At 42.1% G+C, this 22,700-nt stretch overlaps 1 protein-coding gene across 1 annotated transcript in view; it reads right to left on the bottom strand.

Moving 5' to 3' along the window:
* Positions 1-698: 698 nt before the first annotated feature.
* The window catches only part of CABP7 (calcium binding protein 7), a 211,993-nt gene continuing 189,991 nt past the window's right edge, over positions 699-22,700 (bottom strand). Inside the window, exons 3-5 of the mRNA XM_040351959.1 lie at positions 9,000-9,112; positions 8,616-8,769; positions 699-3,118 (exon numbers count right to left, since the gene is read on the bottom strand). Coding sequence (XP_040207893.1) covers positions 2,991-3,118; positions 8,616-8,769; positions 9,000-9,112 — 395 coding nt within the window. The 3' untranslated portion in view covers positions 699-2,990. The remainder of the gene's footprint in view (positions 3,119-8,615; positions 8,770-8,999; positions 9,113-22,700) is intronic.

Genomic DNA, 22,700 nt, shown 5'->3' with positions numbered 1-22,700 from the left:
AAAAATAAAGACGGCTGAACCAAAAAGGAATGAGTGAATCAGAAAACTACAAGTGAAAAGGTGTTTAAGATATCGAGAGTAGGTGTTGCTGTTTAATATGTGTTCTTTTCATGATGTTTCTTATGACAGACATGAAAATTAGATTTGCATCATCCTGTGACTTTGCTATGGAAATATTTAAGAAAAAAAATGGGAGTGAGAAGGACAAATGGGGGAGCAAGAACGAAGAGGACAGGAGGTGTGGTAATGAAAAAGACAGGTGGTGAGAGCAGAGGTGAGCCAGGGCTGTGGGATGAATGCAACATTAGCTGATTATTGCAGGCTGTCACTCCAAGAGCTCATTATCCTGTCTCTCATTGTGATGATACAATAACTTCCGCCAGGAAGAGAGCGTGAAGGGAGCAGATTAGTCTTATGTGCGGGGAATCAGAATGGCTCATAGCTGCTGGAGAGGCTGGGCAATCTGCAATGTCACATAACATGCAATGAAATATAAACTATATAACCCCTGAAGTGAGACATAACCACTGAAGTGCCTTGCACAAAGAGGAACATCAAACTGTAATTCTTTCACCTAACCAACTGCTTGTCAAGCTGTCATCTCCTGCAGTGCAATATCATTCTGCAGTATGCGTATTCATTCTCAAGCATTCCACTCATTTCCTCTGTACTCTTTCACCACACAGTTAGAAGAGTAATACTGGCAAATGGTAAGATTTATTAGAAATTGAAATATCCACAAAATGGTATTTGAGAAGGGAACATCAAATAACTGATATACAAATTACATGAGTTTGGGGGTGCCTAGTAACACAGGGTGTTACAGAGGAATTACAGCCAAAAAGCAAAGGCGGTAAGAGCACAGAATAGATCCAATGGAGAGATGAAGACACTCCATCGGAAGGGAGATCAGCATACAGAAAAGTGAAAAGATGGAGCATGCATAGTTAGGAAAGTGATGAAACAGGGGGAAGTGAAATAGAAGACCCATACTGTAAGACAAGAAATAATGGTAAAAGTGCTATAAAAAGGGCTGAAAGGAAAGAAACGTATTAAGAATAGAATAGCAGCAATATTTCCATTAGTCTAGCTGTCTGATCCAACACAAAAGGACAAAAGAGAGTACAGTTAAGGCTGCCTGTCTCTTAACCATGCAGACACATACAATATGTAAGTCACAGGCAGCAGCATCAACACACTCTGTACTGTCCAGTCTTTCTAACCAGGTAAATAAGGAGCAAGGTGATAAAGACATGGAATTCTATAATGGGCCTACTTAGCCCAGAGACCCCATAGTGGGCCCACAGTCTGGACTCTGGAAACAAATATAGGACTGGCCACTGTTGCATTAATCAAAACAAAATGATGAAGGAGAAGTGCAGTTGCAAACAAATAATGGCATGCATTAAGAAAAAGCAAGCTGAAAATAAAGCTCATACAAAAATGAAGTGTCAAATATAGCTCTTATTGGCCTGGGCTCATGAACAGTCCAAATATGCCGTCCAATAGATTTATTGCTTGCACAGCCTGGACACCAAAGTGCCATTACGATTATTTAGTACAAGCCATTGCTTGCATTGTAAAGAAGTGCTTTGGTAACAAACTAAATTTTTACCAGTGGAAACCCTGTTTGGCAGACATATTTAGCCCCCCACCCAATCAAAAGCATCTCAATTTAATGCCTTTGTGTACAGGGTCTAAGAAGACTATCAGATAAAACTAGAGATGCAACATGCATGAAGAAGGAAGTATGAAATTTGAAGAATTTCCAAAACCTAAAGCTTACCTCCACATTTCTGGGCAATTTCCAGGACAGTTAATTTAAAATCTCTGCAAATAGCACCTATTACATCTTGTTGAATATTATTCCTCCATAGGCTTCTGAAATATCTGCTGTGTCCAATGAGACATGTTCAGATTTTACTAGTTGCCTAGGGTACATGGCTGTCTACACCTGTCATTAGTTGTCTACAGCATGCCTGCCTGGCACCTATTTGAACAAATTTCCAGTGGGAATAATGAATATTTCAACAACCTAAATAAAGTTAAGTAAAGAAATGATACATGCCATCTACAAAGTTTATCATGTTTGCTCGTTTGCCATACAATATCAAATTTGCCAGAAAAGTGGAACTAAACTTTAATATAAGAAAAAACATGCCAATAATTAGTCAGTTATTCAAGAAAAAAAAAGACTAGTCCATTTCTAGTCCAAGGACTAGAAAAAATGAACAAGCCAGGAAAATAAGTAAGGCAACAAGAGGGAACTTGAATGACTATTCTGTATACATACATACATTAGTTTAATTAGAGACATTCCTATATTTCAAAAATAACATCAATTCTTTTTCCTCCCAAAATAGACCTTGTTGTACTTTACGGGAAACAGACCACCTTTTCCAGGAAGTGATATGTCTAAAGGGAGTATGGGCCAATTATACTTCAAGCATGTGTTTCAATAGAGAGACAGATGGAAGAAAAAACAGGGAGAGCTACATTTAACATTAACCCATTCAGCATTTTAGGGGTTAAGGCGCATGAATATCGCGGGAAGGGAAGACAGTTTAACCTTCGAGCTCCCTCTATTCACGCAGTGAAGAAAAGTTCACACCACAGGAGCTCAGTAACCCAATTGACCCTGTGCCCAATGACCAGAGTTAACCCTTTATCAACCAAAAGTGTTATTGCTCATAAATATAGAGTTGTACATCCGTATACATATATACACCTATTATATATAGAGGGAGAGAGTAAAAGTTCTTTCGTGTCACAGATTTTGAAAGCACAGATGGTCACCTGACAATTTAAATGCTCATGCATTTTCCATGCAAATCCTCCCATGCACATTCAGACACCGGAGGAGGAGACCCATAGTCTTCAAAGTTTTGGGGTCTCCCCCTCTGTATGTTGCAGTCCTTTTAGGATTGGGGAAAAGGCAGGAGGAACTCCTGAAAGTTTGTATAAGTTCATGGCTTCTTATCCCCATGTCATTACTTCATGCCGCTGCGCAAGACCTGATTTGCTGCTATTAGCATCACACTGATGATGAAAGCGATGGCAAAGGCGCAGATTAAACTCTTACGCACGCAAGTCTGGCGGATTTGTTGATTTGGGGAACCTGAAACAAAGATGTATCAAAATAAAACACAGCCCTGTTAATAGTCATTCTAACAAGAAAAATGGTTGAAGTTTGTTATGTAGTGTATATACAAATATATACTATATATTGCTAACAGATTCCAACATTAGAAAGCTGCACCTTTGGGTTTTGAATATATCATGCTGTTAAATTCAGTGCTGTTTACTGTAAGGTACATACTTATTGAACTATACAGGTGAAGATAAAGGAAGTTGCTGGCTTTTAGAGAGCGTGCTTATCAGAAGTCAAGCTGTACAGCATGTAATGCAGTACCCACGAATGCTACAACCTAATTGTACAATCTCGCTTAGATTTATCAACAGCTATTTTATGTGAGGGTCTAACTAAAAGGATAAAAAATGTATGGATTATTTAGGTAGGCCCCTGCACTACAAAATAGTTGGCAATTCTACCTACTGTTGCATAGAGATTGTGCAATCAAGTTGTAATGGTTGCAGCTAGCTTAAAGTCCAATTCCAGCCTAAACATTTTTGTTTTGTAGAGCGGGGTAATGAGTTAGAACCTCTGCCAGGTTGTACTTGTTAACCTCTATTCCTGTCTTGGTGACAGGGTGTCACTGGGGCAGGATGCAATGGGATATTTCTCTGTTAGGGACAGATGCCATAAATAAGTCTATTTATCTTCTTGACCTTTGCAACCCTCTCATTGTTCTGTCCTTGCGTCATTTAGGCAGTGAAGGGGAACCTTCCCATTAGGGAAGACACAGACAGCAATAAAATAAACCTGAAAGAAGTTATGATTCATACTCCTACTATAAAAAAGCTAAACGAAAAGTGTTGGCTAGAGATGGGCTTTAAAATATTTTCAATTAATGGTTGAAAAGGTTTGAGCTGGAGTCCCACAATAATGAATTATTAATAGGTATTAGAGCTAAAGCACACATCAATGTGTCAATAACAGCATAAAATATAATTTGTATCGTGCATCAGACAGTTGTTGCTAGTACTACATAGGAGCTATAAATGCACATAAGCCCTGCTCCCCTTGTGATTGAATGCAGACAGTGAGCATACGCTCAGTCAACAGACAGCTTTCATTTGGCTATAGAATCTGAACATGGAAATTATTTTGGACTAATAAAGTGAGCTTTTGGCAGTACAAGTAATTAATGTAAAAGATCTATGAGTATTTATTTATAAAAAGCACATGTGAAACAAATTGTATAACAGTATAATATCGAGCAAGCTTTGGACGTTTGGTCGTCATCCCCCTCTCTCTGCTTTCTATTTCTGGATCTCACTCCTTCTGTTGTTGCCTTGCTGGCGGGCCGGGTCCCTGCTCCTTGATTGGGCCGGGCCCCGGCGTACCCTTGTGCATGTGATTGTTTTGGGCTGGTGCGTTTTGTTTCCATGCCGACGCGCGTTGTGATGGGTGCCGCCATTTTGGCGCCTCCGGCGCATGCGCGGGAAACTTTGACCCCGCGAGTCGGCGTAATTTCCGGCTGGAGTGATGCACTTCCTGTGAGGATATTTTAAAGAGCGGCAGATGCCGCTTTCTGGTTGCTACACACAGGAGTGCGACGCTGATGCACGAACCCCCCTCCATGCTCTTTACCTCCTTCTTCTTGGCTACTCATCTTGCGGACGCATAGGTAATCATTTACTTTGGCTTGGGACTAATGGGTCATTACTATACCCATATTTACTAGCTTTATTATGTGTTCATTGTACAGCAATTTAAACCATTAATTAACTATTTTTTTCCTAGATAACGCCGCATTCTTGATAAGGATTACCCCCCCTTTTTTTGGCGCTGAGGTGGCTACCTCCCCTCCGCCGTTTAGCTTCTAAGCAACCTGGCATTCAGAGTTCTATTAAGCCTACAGGAAGTTGGAGGGACGGTGGACGGGGTTCCCGTCGCTCATCCACCATTATTGTTCACCAACAGTTTGTGTTACAGTCTAATCTTTCTACCACTACATACAGCCCAGTTGATTGGCCTATTTTTGGTCTACAACTCAAACTATTTATTCTTTCGATATGGGTCAGCCCTGTGACTCCTCTCTGTCTGCAAAGTATGTTTTTGTTAAATTAAATTAAAAAAATATATATTTCCCCCTATCTGTTTGTTTCAGAATACCCACCACATGCCCAGGAGGCTGGTTAGGTAACAGTGTTGTATACACCTTATCCTACTACTAGTCGATTGATCCGTAAGTGGAAGAACCGACCTTATGTTTCATTTTTGAAGTGTTTCTATGCTGTTTCCTAATTAGACTAAAAATGCAGATATTAAGAGCGGCTGTTTCTACCAGGGGGTCTCAACTCTGAATGGACGCCATTTAGGCACCTTTTATGATCAGTATAAAGGTTACTACCCCCTTTCTCTATCCACGTAGGGGTTTACTGTTCGATGGGTGGACTAGGTCTGGTTATGTGCGCATTGGATGGGTGGAATGGCATGCGCAGTGCATGAATGACAAGGATTAGCAGCGTTTTAATATCTTATCTGTGATATATTAATATAAACATATAAACAAATGTATATTTGTTTTATGTATAAACTGGTTTTTGACTAATTGACATCTTTCGATGTTCTTTGTTTGTGTTATGTATGTCTGTTATTAGACCTCTATGCTCCTGATGAAGCGTCCTGTACGCGAAACATGTCGAGAGTAAAAGCAAGATCTACCATTTCGCATATTGAACTCAGTTTCAAGAACTAAAAGTTTATACACACCCTCTGATGCTATACCTTCTCATGTTATGAGTATATCTGCATAAGTATAAGCTTTCTGAAATACCTTGTGTTATATGCACTGAGATCATATGTCAATATTATACTGTTTTACAAAGTTGTGTATACAATTTGTTTCACATGTGCTTTTTATAAATAAATACTCATAGATCTTTTACATTAATTACTTGTACCGCCAAAAGTCCACTTTATCAGTCCAAATTAATTTCCATTTTCATACTATTGGGACGTTGGTACTAAAATAGTTGCATTCACAGTAATTAGTCGCCCTGTGTTTTATGCACATTCTGGTAAGGCCCATTTAAATGGCTATAGAATCTGCCCACTGCTTGCTGTCAATCACAATGAGAGACGAGAGCTAATGAGGAACTAGTGTTGAAGCTTCCCCCTCAGGTTCTGTCCACTTCAGCATCACTGGTTGCTAGGAGGCTGTCGACTGTGAAGTTGACAGCATCCTTAACAACCATTGACAGGGAGGGAGGGAGTAGAGGCAGCACTTACAGTGCCTTGCGAAAGTTTCAGTTGAGGGGAGTACCTCCATCAGACAAATTATACCCCTATCCCTATCTGTCTGTTTCGCAAGCATACGAGGGACTCGAGTGAGGCTAACTTTTACCATATGGAATGGGAATGCTCTAAAGTAAGATCTTTTTGATCTCAGGTGACGGGGTTCATAGCTGACAACTTTGATCTTCCAAATATATGCAGTCCCTTAGTTTGTCTTCTGGGCGTCATAGAGGATGAGGAGATGGGGACAGCTACATAATTGTTTCTCAGACTCCTTTTCTTCTATGCCCGTAAATTAATTGTAAGGAGGTGGATTTACACAGAGGGCCAGATTCACAAAGAGATACGACGGTGTATCTCCTGATACGCCGTCGTATCTCAGAGAATCAATTACGCATAGATATTCCTAAGATCCGACAGGTGTAACTGTGTTACACCGTCGGATCTTAGGCTGCGATTCCAGGCCGGCCGCTAGGTGGTGTTTCGTTTTTTTTTTACGCGACGAATATGCAAATGAGGAGATACGCCGATTCAGAAACGAACGACCGCCCGGCGCTTTTTTTTTACGTCGTTTGCGTTCGGCTTTTTCCCGGCGTATAGTTAGCCCTGGGTCTATGAGGCACAGCCAATGTTAAGTATGGCCGTCGTTCCCGCGACAAAATTTTAATTTTTAACGTCGTTTGCGTAAGTCGTTCTCTAAAACGGATGGACGTAATTTACATAAACGTCGAAACCAATGACGTCCTTGCGACGTCATTTGGAGCAATGCACGCTGGGAAAATTTTCGGACGGCGCATGCGCTGTTCGATCGGCGCGGGGACGTGCCTGATTTGAATAGTACACTCCCCCTAGCCGCAGAATTTGAATTCCGCCGGGGGATTTACGATACGCCGCCGCAAGTTTTGAGGTAAGTGCTTTGTGAATAAAGCACTCGCCTCAAAAACTTGCGGCGGCGGATCGTAAATCAGATAGGTTACGCGGATCTAAAGATCCGCTAACCTATCTGAATCTGGCCCAGAGTGTTTATCTTTGAGAATGTGGATGAGGTTGGTGAATGCTGCCATCCCGCTTTACAGAATGATGTATGAGGCTCGTGGGTGCCCCAAAAAATTTAGGATGGCGTGGTTTCAGTGGGTTGACTCCACGGATACACTAGAGGGATAAGGGGATGTTTGAATTGCAGCAAGGTAAATATAAGGAGGGAAGATTGGTGGAGAGCTGGTGGGCTACACACGTTTAAAGGGACCAGTACATTTACTTGAGGTTTGTTTAGTTTGTTTTGATTAATTTGATAACCTATTAACTTGAAACTCTAAGGGCCCTTTCACATGTACGGATCCCGTGAGGATCTGTACCTTTCTCATCCGCTTGCTCAGCGGGGATTGCTCCGTTGATCCCTGCTGAGCCAGCAGTTGACAGGGCAGTCCCTGCACACTGTGCAGGGACCGTCCTGTCAGATCTCCGCTCTCCTCTATGGGGGGATCGAATGAACATGGACCGTCTGTTCATGTTCATCCGATCCGCAGACGGATGGAAAAATAGGATTTTCCTCCGTCTGCAGAATCAGAGCATAGCGGACACTGATGAGATCGGGTGTCAGTGGATGTTCATCCGCTGACACCCGCTATCCCATAGGGATACATGTATGTCTGTATTTCATCCGAAAATGGATGGATGAAATACGGACATATGGTCCGCTGGTATGAATGGGCCCTTACTGGACTTAGAGCTCTATAGCTTGTAAAAGTATATAGGCCAGGAGGCTGATCATAACACGTGTAACCTGTACTTTTGTGGTTTGGTTTGGTATTTTGTGCCCTTGTTATTTTTGAATATGTCACATTGCTTCTTGGTTATTCTACTGTATTGTAATCAAAATGCATAAAATGACTCCTTTATTTAATCAGCAACCATTTATAATGCCGTAAATGTGAAATTTTGCACTTGTAAAATAGCATCTAAGAATAAGAACTTGAAAAAGGCAGTATGTGATAAAACATGATATCTCTCTAGCTACTAGAATTACTGAAGGAACAGATATGGTTTTGTCAGTTGATCATGATGGAATGTTACTAGATATAGATAAGGCCAAAAATGTGTCATCTTTCTTCTAAAGAGAGTAAAAAAATCAGAATCAGTGTTTGTAACGGTCTTAACGTGTTGATATGTATGTCGACTGTGGTTCTTAAAACCCACTGCATTCACTGGTAAACAAAAAAAATTGATGTACAGAAATAAAGATTACACTTACTCTCCATATCGACAGAACAGTCCCCTCTTGTACCTAGATTCCCAGCTTCTTCAGTCAAAATGATGTTCTCGATGTCACGCATGGACAGGTGCTCGCAAAACGTGTCATACAGTAACCTCTTCAGTTCCTCCACTGACAGTGACTGCATGTCACACTGCAGGGACACACCAGGGATATGGGGTTCACTGCTCAGAGGATATCAGACTGATAAATATGACTGATAAAACTGATGTAAAGGGCATGCTACAAACACATCATGAGAAGCATAAAGCTAGGCAGGGGTCACATATACACAGACACACACACACACACACACACACACACACGCGTGCGCGCACTTGCCACTTCCCATCATGCTATGGCATGAAAATTCATGCACATTACCTTCCAAAACACAGTGTCAAAATCAGCACCATGAAACTTGTCTGGGATCCCAGTAGTTGTGATCTTTGGTCCCAATAACGTTACAAACTCTTCAAAGTCCACCTGACCGTCCCCTGGAAAAAATATGAAGCGGTTAAGCCATATTTGGCAAAACAGTACAGTGTGGCGGAAACTATACACACGCAATAATCAAAATATCAATGACATGTTAAATTTAGTGACAGTTCAAACAAAATGAACCGGTAAAGCTCAGCTTCAGAGAACTGCGCAGGCACTGCAAATGTTATTTGCTTACTTAGTCTATGAGGGAGCAAAAGTGCTTTTACCGACCTGATCCTCTGTTGCATCCGCACTCTCAGTGGACTGTTTCACTGGACCTTGCATTGGTCTTGATGATATCAGGATCTTAGACCTCTGGAGTGTAGGGGAGAGGACGCAGCTGGGACCAGTCTAGTAGTGAGGAAGAGTGGAGGATCGGGTAAGTAAGGCTACTTTAAAAAGTCCCCTAGACCTAAATAACAAAATAACCTTTGCAGTGCAGGTGCAGCCCCACTGCAAGGGATATATTTTAGGTTTCTGAGGAATGGACTTTAGATAAATATAACTTCCAGGAATCAAAACTGAGAAGCTAGTATGTACTTCACCCTCTCTGTTTATCACTGAAAGTGAAAGAGAATACCAAATGTTGGGTTGTCTCCAGAACAGTAATAGAGAAAAGTTTTCCTTTAGTTTTACTTTAATAAGGAAACCTACAATGGATACCTTTACATTTTGGCAACAAGACAGCAAGAGTGGAGACAGGGCTCAGCCTTTTTGCCTTTTATAAATATTTTTTTGCCTATGCCTCAAATATATGCAGTTACTGAGACCTTTGTAGTCTTTGCTAATACCCTAATTTACTTTCAAGTGGCTGTTAACCCACTTCTACTAAATTGTCTTATCCCCTCTGTACCATAATAACATGTATCCCTGTACCTGTGTAATGTAAAAAATATCTGAACCGATATAAGCTTTGCTCCAGGCGCTCAGCTGATTCCTCTCCTCTCTTCTCTCTCTGGCTCACAGCTGCAGTGGGTGGGGCTGAGCCCTCCCACTGATGTCAGCTGGGGAGAAGGGGGAGAGAGGAGAGAGAGAGCGCTGACAATCAGCTGAGAACCTGGAGCAGAGTTTATACAGGTACAGATCGGCAAGTTTTTGCCATTACATAGGGACACATGTTATTATGGTACAGAGGGGATAAGAAAATTTAATACGAGATATGAGAGCAGGAGGAATGGGGAGAGGCGCGTTCTGCAGATAGTAGGCTGCGGATGAAAGAATCAAACTGACCACGGTGTCAGGGCTCAGCAACCATGATTATCATGGTCAGTTTTCAGAGGGGAGGGTTAAGCCAGGCAGGATCAACCAGGTTTTTAAGGTATACAGTGGGCAAAATTACACAGCACAAGCACTGTGCTGTATAATACTTTAAGAGAACAGGATCAGTTTTTTTGGGGGGGTTAACAAATGCTTTAATTCTACTGGTCCCTATTATGACATCTGCAAAATTTAGCTGTGCAAAATGTGACAGACAATCACTGCTTCTATTCTGATTTACACAGAACCCACTCGTTGCTGCATCAACCACGTGGAAGTGACAAGGAAGCAACAAGCTCTGGTAGATGAAGTTGCATAAACAAAACGTATAGCCTGACGATAATTTCTGCTTAGTCTAGTGTCATTAGGCGAATTAGCAGGATATCTCTTAAGGAAGCCTGTTAATGGCTGTTGTAAAATTGCATTAAATTTTTGTAGCAGTAACATATACAATACCCAGCAGTTGTCTGGCAAGCTAGAGCACCGATAACCATCATAAAACATCATTAAGCTGTGACTTTTAATTAAGCATGAGAAATATACTTTTGAGTCTGTCTCTATTTGACCTGAAACTTTCCCTTTCTACCCAGCTATCACATAACCCATATATCCTGATATGATAACACTACAATAATAACAAACATCTACCCATATTTATACGTAAATTATGATTAATTTGACACCATATATATCTGAGGCATATCAGGTTCGTTCTTTTACAAATGGTAATTTCTATTTGTGTAACAATATTTTGGTTGTTGAACTGTAAAATAGGGTCATCTGGAAATATGGATACAGTTAGAAAAACCAGCATGGATGGAGCACCTGGTAAACTGTCATAAAACATTCTGACACCTCCTCAAACCACTCTTCAGACCCTTTCATTGGTTATGTAATTTCTGTGTCCATCTTCCTTAAAGTAAATTAATATTCGCTAATGTCTTCCCAGCCAATCAGGAAGCCGGTCCTGAGACCCGATTGGCCGGGAGTCTTAGGACTCCTGGCCAATCGGGTCTCAAGACTCAATTCCTGTTCGGCCAGGAGGAGAAGCAATGGCCCAGCTCTTCCCTCAGCATGCTGCAGCAGATGGAGGGGCTGAGGGGCAGCTTCCAGGAGCCCTACCCTGGATCCAGCACTGTCTCCTAAGGTAAGGACATGGATGGCTGCCTTCCATTCCGACCCATCCGGCGAGTGCTAGTTAGTGCAAGTGAGGGGGCCAGGGGCAGCTTCCGGGAGCCAGCAACACCTCCGATCACGGCCCACCATCCAATCGCCGCCTTCCTATCCGTGCCTCGTGGGGAGGGGGGGAGGTCGTGCGAGTGAGCACCAGCCACCACTGTCCTGAACTTACTTGCAGCCACATTCTAAAACTAATCTATCTAGCCCTGTAAATAAATAATCACTATACACACAGGCATACCCCACTTTTAATTACACAATGGGGTTTATTTACTATAGCTGGAAAGTGCAAAATCAGGCTCACTTCTGCATAGAAACCAATGAGCTTCCAGGTTTTATTACCAAAGTTTAATTGAACAAGGTGGTATGCCTATACCTTTTCTGCAGCCGCTCTGGTCCAGTCCCATGCTGATCTGTCAGTGGCAGCTTTAATGTGTAGGCATGTGCAGGCATGTGCAGGAGAGGCAACTGACAGCGAAAGCTCCATAGCAACTTTATGGGTGATGTTACTTCCCAGGCATGTCGCAGCCATTGTCGGTTCTCTCCTGCACACAACATCTGCTACTGGAGAGCAGGCTGGATCGGTTTCAGAAAAGGTATGTATAGCGATTTCTTCTTTAGAGGGAAAGAGAAATTAGTTGTGGCTGTGAGTAAGTTAGAGTTCTTAATTTTCCTAAAACTATGAGAATTTGATATGAGTCATCTCTGAGGGCCAGTGACTCTGTCAGAATACAACTTATGCTGCAGTGAATTGGACTCTGTCGGAAGCAAAGACCAGATTAACTTTTTTGCTTTTAATCCTATATATTTTGCTGTTGCTTTCTATTGTAATTTTTTCTTTGGTAAATATTTGTTTTGCACCATTTTTTTATTTTCTTTCATTAAAATGATAATTAAAATCGTTAAGCCGAGTCTCTAAATGCTCTAAATAGGAACTTAAAGAATCATTGCTTCTTTGAAGAATGCTACCACATTTCTGTCTGTGTGGCATTGAGCATCAGGGCCGCTGATAGGGCAGTACAGCCAGCCCTGATGTACCGGGCCCGGCTCAGCTAGGGGGCCCGGGAAGCTTTATAGTTAAATTCTGACAGAATATATTAAAATGTTTTTCTAAACCACCCATGTTCCTGCTTGCTTTTTAGGGTGTACTTACATAATCCTGGGCCCCATTAGGGCAATAGAGGGGCCCAGGAAGTGAAAAAACTGAAGGGACTTTATTTCCATTTTCGGGGGGCGCAGGTAGATAAAGCCTGCCGCATAATGCGCTGCACATGTTCTAGTTCCGGCTGCCCTCTGCTTGTACCATCCCTGGCGGAGTGATTTATGTGTACAGGGCTCCCTCAGTAAGTGCTGTCTGTGGGAGTGAGAGAGTCATGTGACTGTCTGGCTGAGAGGATGCAGGAAACTTAATCGAGCAGCGGTGCACAGCTACAGGCAAGGAAGGGCACACAGTCACACCAGCTACCATGGAAAGAAGGTACAGCCCCCTGACTCCCCACTGTGTTCATGATTATCGTCATTAGGATGATCACAGCACTTTAGATCCTCTATTGCTCTTCCACAGTGTCACATGGCTATTGGGTCTGAGTGTGTACAGACTGTCACACAATAGAGCCATAACAAAGTCAGCACTCAATAGCCATGTGGCACTGTGGCAGAGCAATAGAGGATCTAAAGTTCTGTGATCATCATAATGATAATCATAAGCATGAGATGCTACTTTACACTTGCTACTTGTTTGGATGGAAGGGGGGGGGGGGGAGTAAAAACATGTAGCTGAGCTGCATTTTTTTAACCACCCACCAACCACCCCTCCTTAAAGAAGCTTTCACCCAAACCTTACAATTAGATCTGCCTGCCATTTTTTCATGTGGATCTGTATGATCTGTATGAAAGCTCTATATAGGATGGAATCCAGATGTTCATAGATTTAAAAAAAAAAAATGCTGCTATCTCTCTGTATTGTGGGTTTGTGATGCTTTTCTATGTGGATATAAAAGCAATTTTTTTTCTGATGCTGGTAGTGTGGTCAATCTTCCTTCCACATTGCCTGTTGTGAGTGGACACAAGTCCAAATTTCCATTTGGCCACCCATAGAGACATCACAAGTCCTCCCCTGTGGGCTGTGCATTGTGTGCAGATGCAAACTGAACAGACCTGGAAATCAGAACACATCTGTCCCATTTAGCTCCAATTCTGCAGAGAATCCACTCACTGATCCCTTGCTGAGTGGAGCAGCACTGTGTGAAAGGGCCCTCATGCTGGAAAGGTAGTGGTGGGGAAAGTACATATGCTGCATCCGCAAAGCAACTACTGTAACCACCCACCATGTTTCCTGCTGAGGAGGTGATACAGTGCCTGTTCACCACCAGCCAAATTCTGTCAGAAGAGCAATCCGCATGCAGATCACTCTTAAGAGAGCAATGCTAGTGTGAATTGGGTCATACAGATTTAAATAATTTTTTGGAGTGCATGCCTCAGCTGATTTAAAGGCATAATAGATGTGCTGGCTTAAGGAAAATTGAATCCTTAAAGTCAGCTGCAGCACTCTCATTTGTTAGAAGGAATGTGATTAGCCTGGACAAAGATAAATATCACTTAAAATATCACTTTTTTGAGGCGGGGTTGGGGGGGGCCCCATCAGGTAGGCTGTACGGGGCCCCATGATTTCTAACAGCGGCCCTGTTGAGCATCACAGCCATTTCTAAAGTTCAAAATTGTTACGATATACTGTAATTAGGGCATGTTTCTGTTAAAATACAAGGTGGCAGCTTCTGTTTGTGTGTGTAAAGGGTCAACTGTGGACTTAATCGACCCCAGAGACAAATATTCCTAGTCTGATAGCATTAAGATTGTTGTCATGCGGGCTGGAAAATATGTGGGCAGTGTGAGGCTAAGGGTGTCATTGTCAGATATTGCTGCCAGTGGTGGTGGGATCTGAGGCTGTGATCATCACACTAGGCACCTCCCTGCCATTCCCAAACTCTGTTATAAACATTTCTCTGGCTTTCCCCTCTGAAGTGAGCATTACTTAGTGTTACGCCACATAAACTCTATTATTATTATTATTATTATTATTATTATTATTATCTATCGTGACTTTGACAGTGTTAGACTATTTTGCACCTTAGGCAAGACCAACTGCTTGCACCCCTCCCCCCAAAAAAAATCTCACAAATTTTTAAAAACAGTAGAAAATATTAAAACACAAGATGAAACTGCTCAATTTATCTAGCTAATGTGATCCAAACCTGCAACACGCAGTGAGTGGGGAACTGCAGTGGTAGTGGGAAGCAGGCCTGGACTGGGACAAATATATTAGCTGCTCAGTCTAAAATGCCTGGGACATATTTTTTTTTAAATGACAAATAATGACAACTACCATTTTCTCAATGTCTTTTAGTTATATTTAGCCTGCTTCACTCCTTTGGTGTCAGTAGTTGTTTATTTTTGACACTGCATCATTGTAACTTTATGGTAAGTCACACACCAGAATTTACAAGGCTGTGTCATCTCTGAGCCAGCATCTTAATTCAGGAAGTAGATGGTAACCAAACAACGATGCTTCCATCTTTCTAGAGAAATGGAAAAAGGGGAATATTGTGACCTGGGAGATGGGATGGAAGATTATAAATAGTTTAAAATGTTATACTAACACATTACTAAAAATGAATGCAAAAAATCCATCTGATGTTTAATGGGGTTTGCAAACCCCCTATGCCACACTCTCCCTTACCCACTCCTTCTTTCTCCCCACATCTTCCAAGCTTCCTCTTCTGAAAGTCTTTCATTTTTTATGCTTCTTCCCCATTTTTTTTTCTTTTCTGTCCTTTCATTTTCTCCTATTCTTATATTGGTACATCTGAACAATAGGCCCTTAAAAAACAATTTAAATTCCCACTCCTTCCCCATACCTACCGCGAACACTCCCAGTCTGGGAAATGAAAGACTAACAATGACAAAACCAAACCCACAACCAACTCCTGTCCCCTTTCCCCCCACCTCGCCAACCAGTCCTATCCCCTTCTTTATTCTTCCCCCACTTTTTTACCCCCTCTTTCCTAATGAAACCTGGCAATACTGGGACCTGAGATGCAACAATTCTTGTACCTCAACTATCGAATTTCCAGATGCTCTTAAAGTGTCACTAAACCCACATCATTAAAAACTATCAATAAATGTGGATTATAAAAAGAAAAATAATTCTGCGCTGGGAAAGATTTTAACACATAAAAGCAGCCTACACCAAAATCTGTGTTACCAAATTAGTGCATAAATAAATCAAATAGTGTGTCACTAAATGAATACAACATGATAAAAAATATACTGTACTTAATGTGCATAGAACTCTAATATAAATAAATAATAAAAAATCTCCATTCATAAAGTGCAAACGTGAAATAAATGCAAATTTACATTTCATAAAAAATACATCAACATAATAAAATTAGTGTGTTGAAAAAACAATATTCAGATTCTATAAACAAATAAGTCAAAATTCATGAATTAAAAACATAAAAAAAATGGTAATTCATGTGCAACATCCAAAAAAAATATAAGGTGTATAGTCCCATATGCAAGTGCAAGTAAGCAACGCTCTTATCCAATAGGTATACGCGATCCAAGAAATAAAGAGTTGTTATTATATGCAATTATTATCACCACAGTGATTTCACCTGTGATATAAGAGAAGGTTGGCTCCTTACCAGATAGTGTGGACTATTTTAAATTGTCAACAGAGCATTTAAAATAACCAGGATGTCTTTCTGTCACTCCTCATCCTCTTGCTGCGAGCTCTTCTAGCAATGTAATGCAAAGCAAGAAAATGACATCTCATAGCGCAATATGTTTAAAAAATCTGCATCTTCATTAATCGAAGTGCATTTACATATTTTCCACAATAAAATCGCTAAATTGCATTAAAAGAGACAAAGAGCGGTTTCCTGAGCAGGCAATCTCCAAACACTGTTGTTCCAGCAGTTAGATAGCTCAAAGAGGTCACATATAGGCCTTAGAGGCCCTATTCTTTAGTTCTATGCACATTAGGTACGGTATATTTTTCATTATGATGCATTGTTTTCTTTATTCTGCAAAAATCTGGTTGATCCTGATGCTCTCTGTCTCCACCTTCTGTTCATGTCCCCAATTCAGCTAGGGATTTTGCAGCTGTGGTGGCAACTCTTTACATGCTCAGTTTTCAGAGAGTTTCTATGCTGAACAATTTCTTTCTATCACATAAGACCAGCCCATGTGACTATAAAGTCATACATGTGGACGTATACACTGTGGTAAATGGAAATCCACTCCCTCCCTCCTTCTCCATGCCCCCTAGCCAGGTATTCTTAATAAGACCCCTTTCACACTGAGGTGCTTTGCAGGCGCTATAATGCTAAAAATAGCTCCTGCAAAGCGCCCTGAAAAAGCCGCTTCTCACACTCCAGTGTGCAGCGGCGCTTTGCGGGTGGTTTTACCCTTTTTCGCCCACTAGTGGGGGTTAAAAGCACCCCGCTAGCGGCTGAATAGCGATGCGAAATTGATGGTAAATCGCTGGTAAAAATAGCAGCGCTTTACCGCCGACGCACCCATTGCCCCAATGTGAAAGTGGCCTTAGGGTGGGATTTTACATGTAGAATAATGGAGGCTTCACCTCTCTCTTATTCCCACCTCCCATTGTATTTAGATGGTTTTTGGGCATGGAAGAGGAGGGAGGAATTGGGCTGCAGTCTATGCATTAAGATAAAAACCTTCTGTGTGCAGCAGCCCCCCTAATACTTACCTTAGTCCCATCTAGATCCAGCGATGTTGCAGCAGTGTCTCGGTAGCCTGGGACTCCCCTCCTCTTTGGCTGACACAGCAGTGTGGTGCGATGGGCTCCCGCTACTGTCAATCAGCTAATGAGAAGAGAAAGGGGGTGGGGTCAGGCCGCGGCTCTGTGCCTGAATGGACATACAGAGCTGTGGCTCGGATCGGGTGCCTCAATAGCAAGCTGCTTGCTGTAGGGGTATGCAACAGGAGGGAGGGGCTGGGAGCACTAAAGAGGGACCTGAGAAGAGAAGGATCTGGGCTGCTCTGTGCAAAACCATTACACAGGACAGGTAAGTATAAAAATGTTGTTATTTTTAACTAAAAAAAAACAGAGACTTTAGTATCACTTTAAGTTCTATGTACAGTATCTCACAAAAGTTAGTATACCCCTCTCATTTTTGTAAATATTTTCATATATCTTTTCATGTGACAACACTGAAGAAATTACACTTTGCTACAATGTAAAGTAATGAGTGTACAGCTTGTATAGCAGAGTAAATGTGCTGTCCTCTCAAAATAACTCAACACAGCCATTAATGTCTAAACCGCTGGCAACAAAAATGAGTGGAAATGTCCAAATTGGGCCCAAGGTGTCAATATTTTGTGTGACCACCGTTATTTTTCATCACTGCCTTAACCCTTTTGGGCATGAAGTTCACCAGAGCTTCACAAGTTGCCACTGGAGTCCTCTTCCACTCTTCCATGACAACATCACGGAGCTGTTGGATGTTAGAGACCTTGTGCACTCATGCAGCCCCAGCACTCCCACCACCATGCTTGACTGTAGGCAAGACACACTTGTCTTTGCACTCCTCACCTGGCTGCTGCCACACACGCTTGAGACCATCTGAACCAACATTTTTTATCTTGGTCTCATCAGACCACAGGACATGGTTCCAGTAATCCATGTCCTTATTCTGCTTGTCTTCAGTAAACTGTTTGCGGGCTTTCTTGCGCATCATCTTTAGAAGAGGCTTCCTTCTGGAACGACAGCCATGCAGACCAATTTGATGCAGTGTGCAGCGTATGGGCTGAGCACTGACAGGCTGACCCCTTCAACCTCTGCAGCAATGCTGGCAGCACTCACACGTCTATTTCCTGAAGACTCAAAAATATTCCGATTGCACACCTTCCGGCAAAATGGCCAAGTAGTAAAAGGGTGCTGAAACGATCACCGGCTGGGAACCGGAAAGCAAATCATATATATATATACTCGCCAGCACACCAGGAATCATAACGTCCAAAGATTTAATGCATATCTATTATGTCAAAAAGAGCAACGTTTCAAGGCCACGCAGGACCTCTTCGTCAGGCAAAAAGATACAAATACAATAAAGCAAACAAATATATAAGAAGCTGTCACCAATGAAAATCTTTGAAAAATAAAACCCACCCACCCCAAACACCTCCTCCCTCTACCCACCCATCCAATCAGGAGTCTACATTAGGTATGTTATGCAAGCACCTATTAGTGATCAGTTAATCACAAACAGGCATGAGCAAAGAGTCACATGGGGTACATACCCCCAGCTGTGTTCACGATCAAAACAGTGATCGCATAGCTGCTCAGTTGTACATCGCCAGAAAAAATGTATAAATCCCCTACCTGCAAAAGGAGCTATCCATGTACCCCTCCGCTGTGTCATCGATCATAATCTCGATCGCACAGCTGATACCACGTGTGCTGTCCTGTGGTATCCCTCAGCCAGTGTCAGTCTGCAAAATTGTGGTCAGCGTCGTTGTGCGGCCGCCGTCGCCATAGAAACAATGACGTCGGCGCGTCATACGTCGGCTCAGCCAATCAGCTTCGACCAATGTGACAGACACCTTTAGGTGTTTGGTTCTGTATTGGTGCTTATTATTAGTCATTTTACCTTTTTTTAAAAAAAGTTTCTTCTTTTCTTCACTTATTATCTTATCCTGGGTGAATATAGCACGCTTCCTCTCTAGTACCTCCCATTGAACCATATCACAGCGGCTTGTTTTACAAGTCGCGCTGTCACATTAGCCTGAATTGTCAGGCTGCGCTCTCCTTGACCCCTGCTACCATGCGACAGGGACTTGCTTTTCAAGCCTCGCTGTCACATAGACCTGAACTGTTAAACTGCGCTCTCGTTGGCCCCTTGTAACATGTGACGTAGGCTTGCTTTCCAAGCCTCACTGTCACATTGGTCGAAGCTGATTGGCTGAGCCGACGTATGACGCGCCAACGTCATTGTTTCTATGGCGACGGCGGCCGCACAACGACGCTGACCACAATTTTGCAGACTGACACTGGCTGAGGGATACCACAGGACAGCACACGTGGTATCAGCTGTGCGATCGAGATTATGATCGATGACACAGCGGAGGGGTACATGGATAGCTCCTTTTGCAGGTAGGGGATTTATACATTTTTTCTGGCGATGTACAACTGAGCAGCTATGCGATCACTGTTTTGATCGTGAACACAGCTGGGGGTATGTACCCCATGTGACTCTTTGCTCATGCCTGTTTGTGATTAACTGATCACTAATAGGTGCTTGCATAACATACCTAATGTAGACTCCTGATTGGATGGGTGGGTAGAGGGAGGAGGTGTTTGGGGTGGGTGGGTTTTATTTTTCAAAGATTTTCATTGGTGACAGCTTCTTATATATTTGTTTGCTTTATTGTATTTGTATCTTTTTGCCTGACGAAGAGGTCCTGCGTGGCCTCGAAACGTTGCTCTTTTTGACATAATAGATATGCATTAAATCTTTGGACGTTATGATTCCTGGTGTGCTGGCGAGTATATATATATATTTCCTGAAGACAACCTCTGGATATGATAATAGATCAGCGTGGCACAGGCACAGCAGGTTCCCACCCCCTGTGTACACATAAACACTAGAGGGGGAGGCGGCTTCACTCTGCTCGCTGTGCCTGTGTGACATCCGGCCCGGGCCCGCTTAGACAGCCCGTGGCCGTGAGAGAAGGGGATTGTTGGTCAGCTGCAGTGGTGTCACCCCACACCAGACCACTGCACGCCCCCCTCTGCAATGCCATGGCCAGCAGCTCGCCTCGCTCTCCCTGTTCTAACCTGCCTGTCACCGCAGTGCTGTCACTGCTTCAGTCACGGAGGGGTGAACACTCTTCAACACCTTCTCGATTTTCCAGGGGGGGGTCAATTGCCCCCCCTTTCTCTATGGAGCGGATGCCCATGGATATGATGCTGAGCATGTGCACTTAACTTCTTTGGTCGACCTTGGCGTGGCCTGTTCTGAGTGGAACCTGTCCTGTCAAACCGCTGTATGGTCTTGGCCACCGTGCTGTAGCTTAGCTTCAGGCTCTTGGAAATCTTCTAATAGCCTGGGCCATCTTTATGTAGAGCAACAATTATTTTTTTCAGATCCTCAGAGAGTTCTTTGCCATGAGGTGCCATGTTGAACTTCCAGTGACCAGTATGAGAGAGTGAGAGCGATAACACCAAATTTAACACACCTGCTCCACATTCACACCTGAGAAGGAAAATGGCTAATTGGGTCCAATTTGGACATTTTCACTTAGGGGTATACTCACTTTTGTTACCAGCAATTTAGACATTAATGGCTGTGTGTTGAGTTATTTTGAGGGGACAGCAAATTTACACTGTTATACAAGCTGTACATTTACTACTACATTGTAGCAAAGTGTCATTTCTTCAGTGTTGTCACATAAAAAGATATAATAAAATGTTTTTACAAAAATGTGAGGGGTGTAATCAGTTTTGTGAGATACTGTATTTAGGCATTTCTAAAAGTTGTAAGAGATAGTAGGAACATTTGGAACAGGAAGTGTGTGTGATTATTAAAGATGGTGAATTGTTAACAGTCTGTCTGCACTGAGACACAATGGCAACAAGAACACCTGAACCCTATGTGCAGCCTCCAGAGAAGTTTTTGCAGCACCTTGAAGATCCTGCAGTATCCCGACATCTCTGGCATGAACAATTTTCAATCTATTTATTACCATTTCACCTGGATGGGGATCATTAGGTCCAGAAGGCTATTTTCTCAACTCTGGAAACAGATTCTTCATACATAACTACAGTACTAGCCATGGAAGACTATTTTAAATCAACCACAAATGCTTTAGTGGCCAGAGTTTGCGTTTGCAGATGACATCAGAGTAAGGGAGAATCTATTTGCCACTATTTGCTGAACAGAGACAGTTAGCAGCAGCCTGAAGATTTGGACGCTTACATGATTAAATGATTAGAGACCAGCCTATTCAAAAGACTACAAACCCAAACTTAGGAAAAGGCTGCTTATGGAGCCAGATACGGTAAAGGCCTGTACACACGATACAATTTTATGGCCACAATTTTCTGATGGACGTGTGTAGTGATCTCATAAAAGGTCCAATAAATGTAGTGATATAGATGTATAATGTCCAGTAGTCCGGTTAGATAATTAATATCTTAGATGTTAGTATGATGACTATAAATTTGTTGTTCTGCAGCAACACAGGTTCTCCAGAGAACGCAATTTTAATTAACTTCCAATAACATACAAAGTCCAAAGTCCACAGATGATACAAACAAATCCAACAGAGTAATTCAGAATCCCATCTTTTCCTAGACCTGTGCTATATTCATATCAGAGTGACAAGACTAGCTGAATGCCAGCTTGACTTTCTCAAATACTGGTCTCACACTGGAGGGAGGGGTTCTTCCATTTCAACCAACTGTTTCCCTGAATGAAAACCCTCTTAAGTCTAATTACCATCAATAAATACTTCCTTATGTATGTAAGGAAGTTATCCTTTGAGGTTAACAGGCCATCTCACACACACCTAGGTAATCTTTGACAAGATTAACACATCTAAGGGTCTTTAGCTGTCCCTTTGATCTGTGTTTGGCCACTAACCCTTTTGGTCGGCAAACACCTTTTGATGTGTAATATGTAATTACAGGTTTGAAATCTGGCCTGGTCAATTTTGGACCTACAATATAATAATACAATATACACATATATATTAATATTACAACATATTCCCCCACTTGAGTCGGTTCTAACTACTAGAACTGACTCATAATTCACACAACAAACATCATTATGGTTTGAGGTACTGTATGTTTTACAATGGCTCATCTGAAATATTAAGTTGAGACTGGTTACATCTCTCTTCATCAACCTCTAAAATATCCCCATGAAACAGTTATTAGATAATATAACTTTAGACCATGACTGGAAAAGGGTTCAGTAAACATCCTTATCCCGTATAGCTGTTAGGCCTCATTTCAAAGATTGCTCCATTTTTTTTTTTTTGTAAATCACAGTACGATCTTGAATATTGTGCAAAAACGAGCTGATGTCACCGTCCATTCTGACTTCATCACATCTCTCACCATCTCACTGA

Source organism: Rana temporaria, chromosome 1 (assembly GCF_905171775.1).
Source record: "Rana temporaria chromosome 1, aRanTem1.1, whole genome shotgun sequence".
In the NCBI taxonomy this organism is placed as follows: Eukaryota; Metazoa; Chordata; class Amphibia; order Anura; family Ranidae; genus Rana; species Rana temporaria.
Note: the sequence above shows the minus strand (reverse complement) of the source record. Positions and strands in the feature narration are given on the sequence as shown.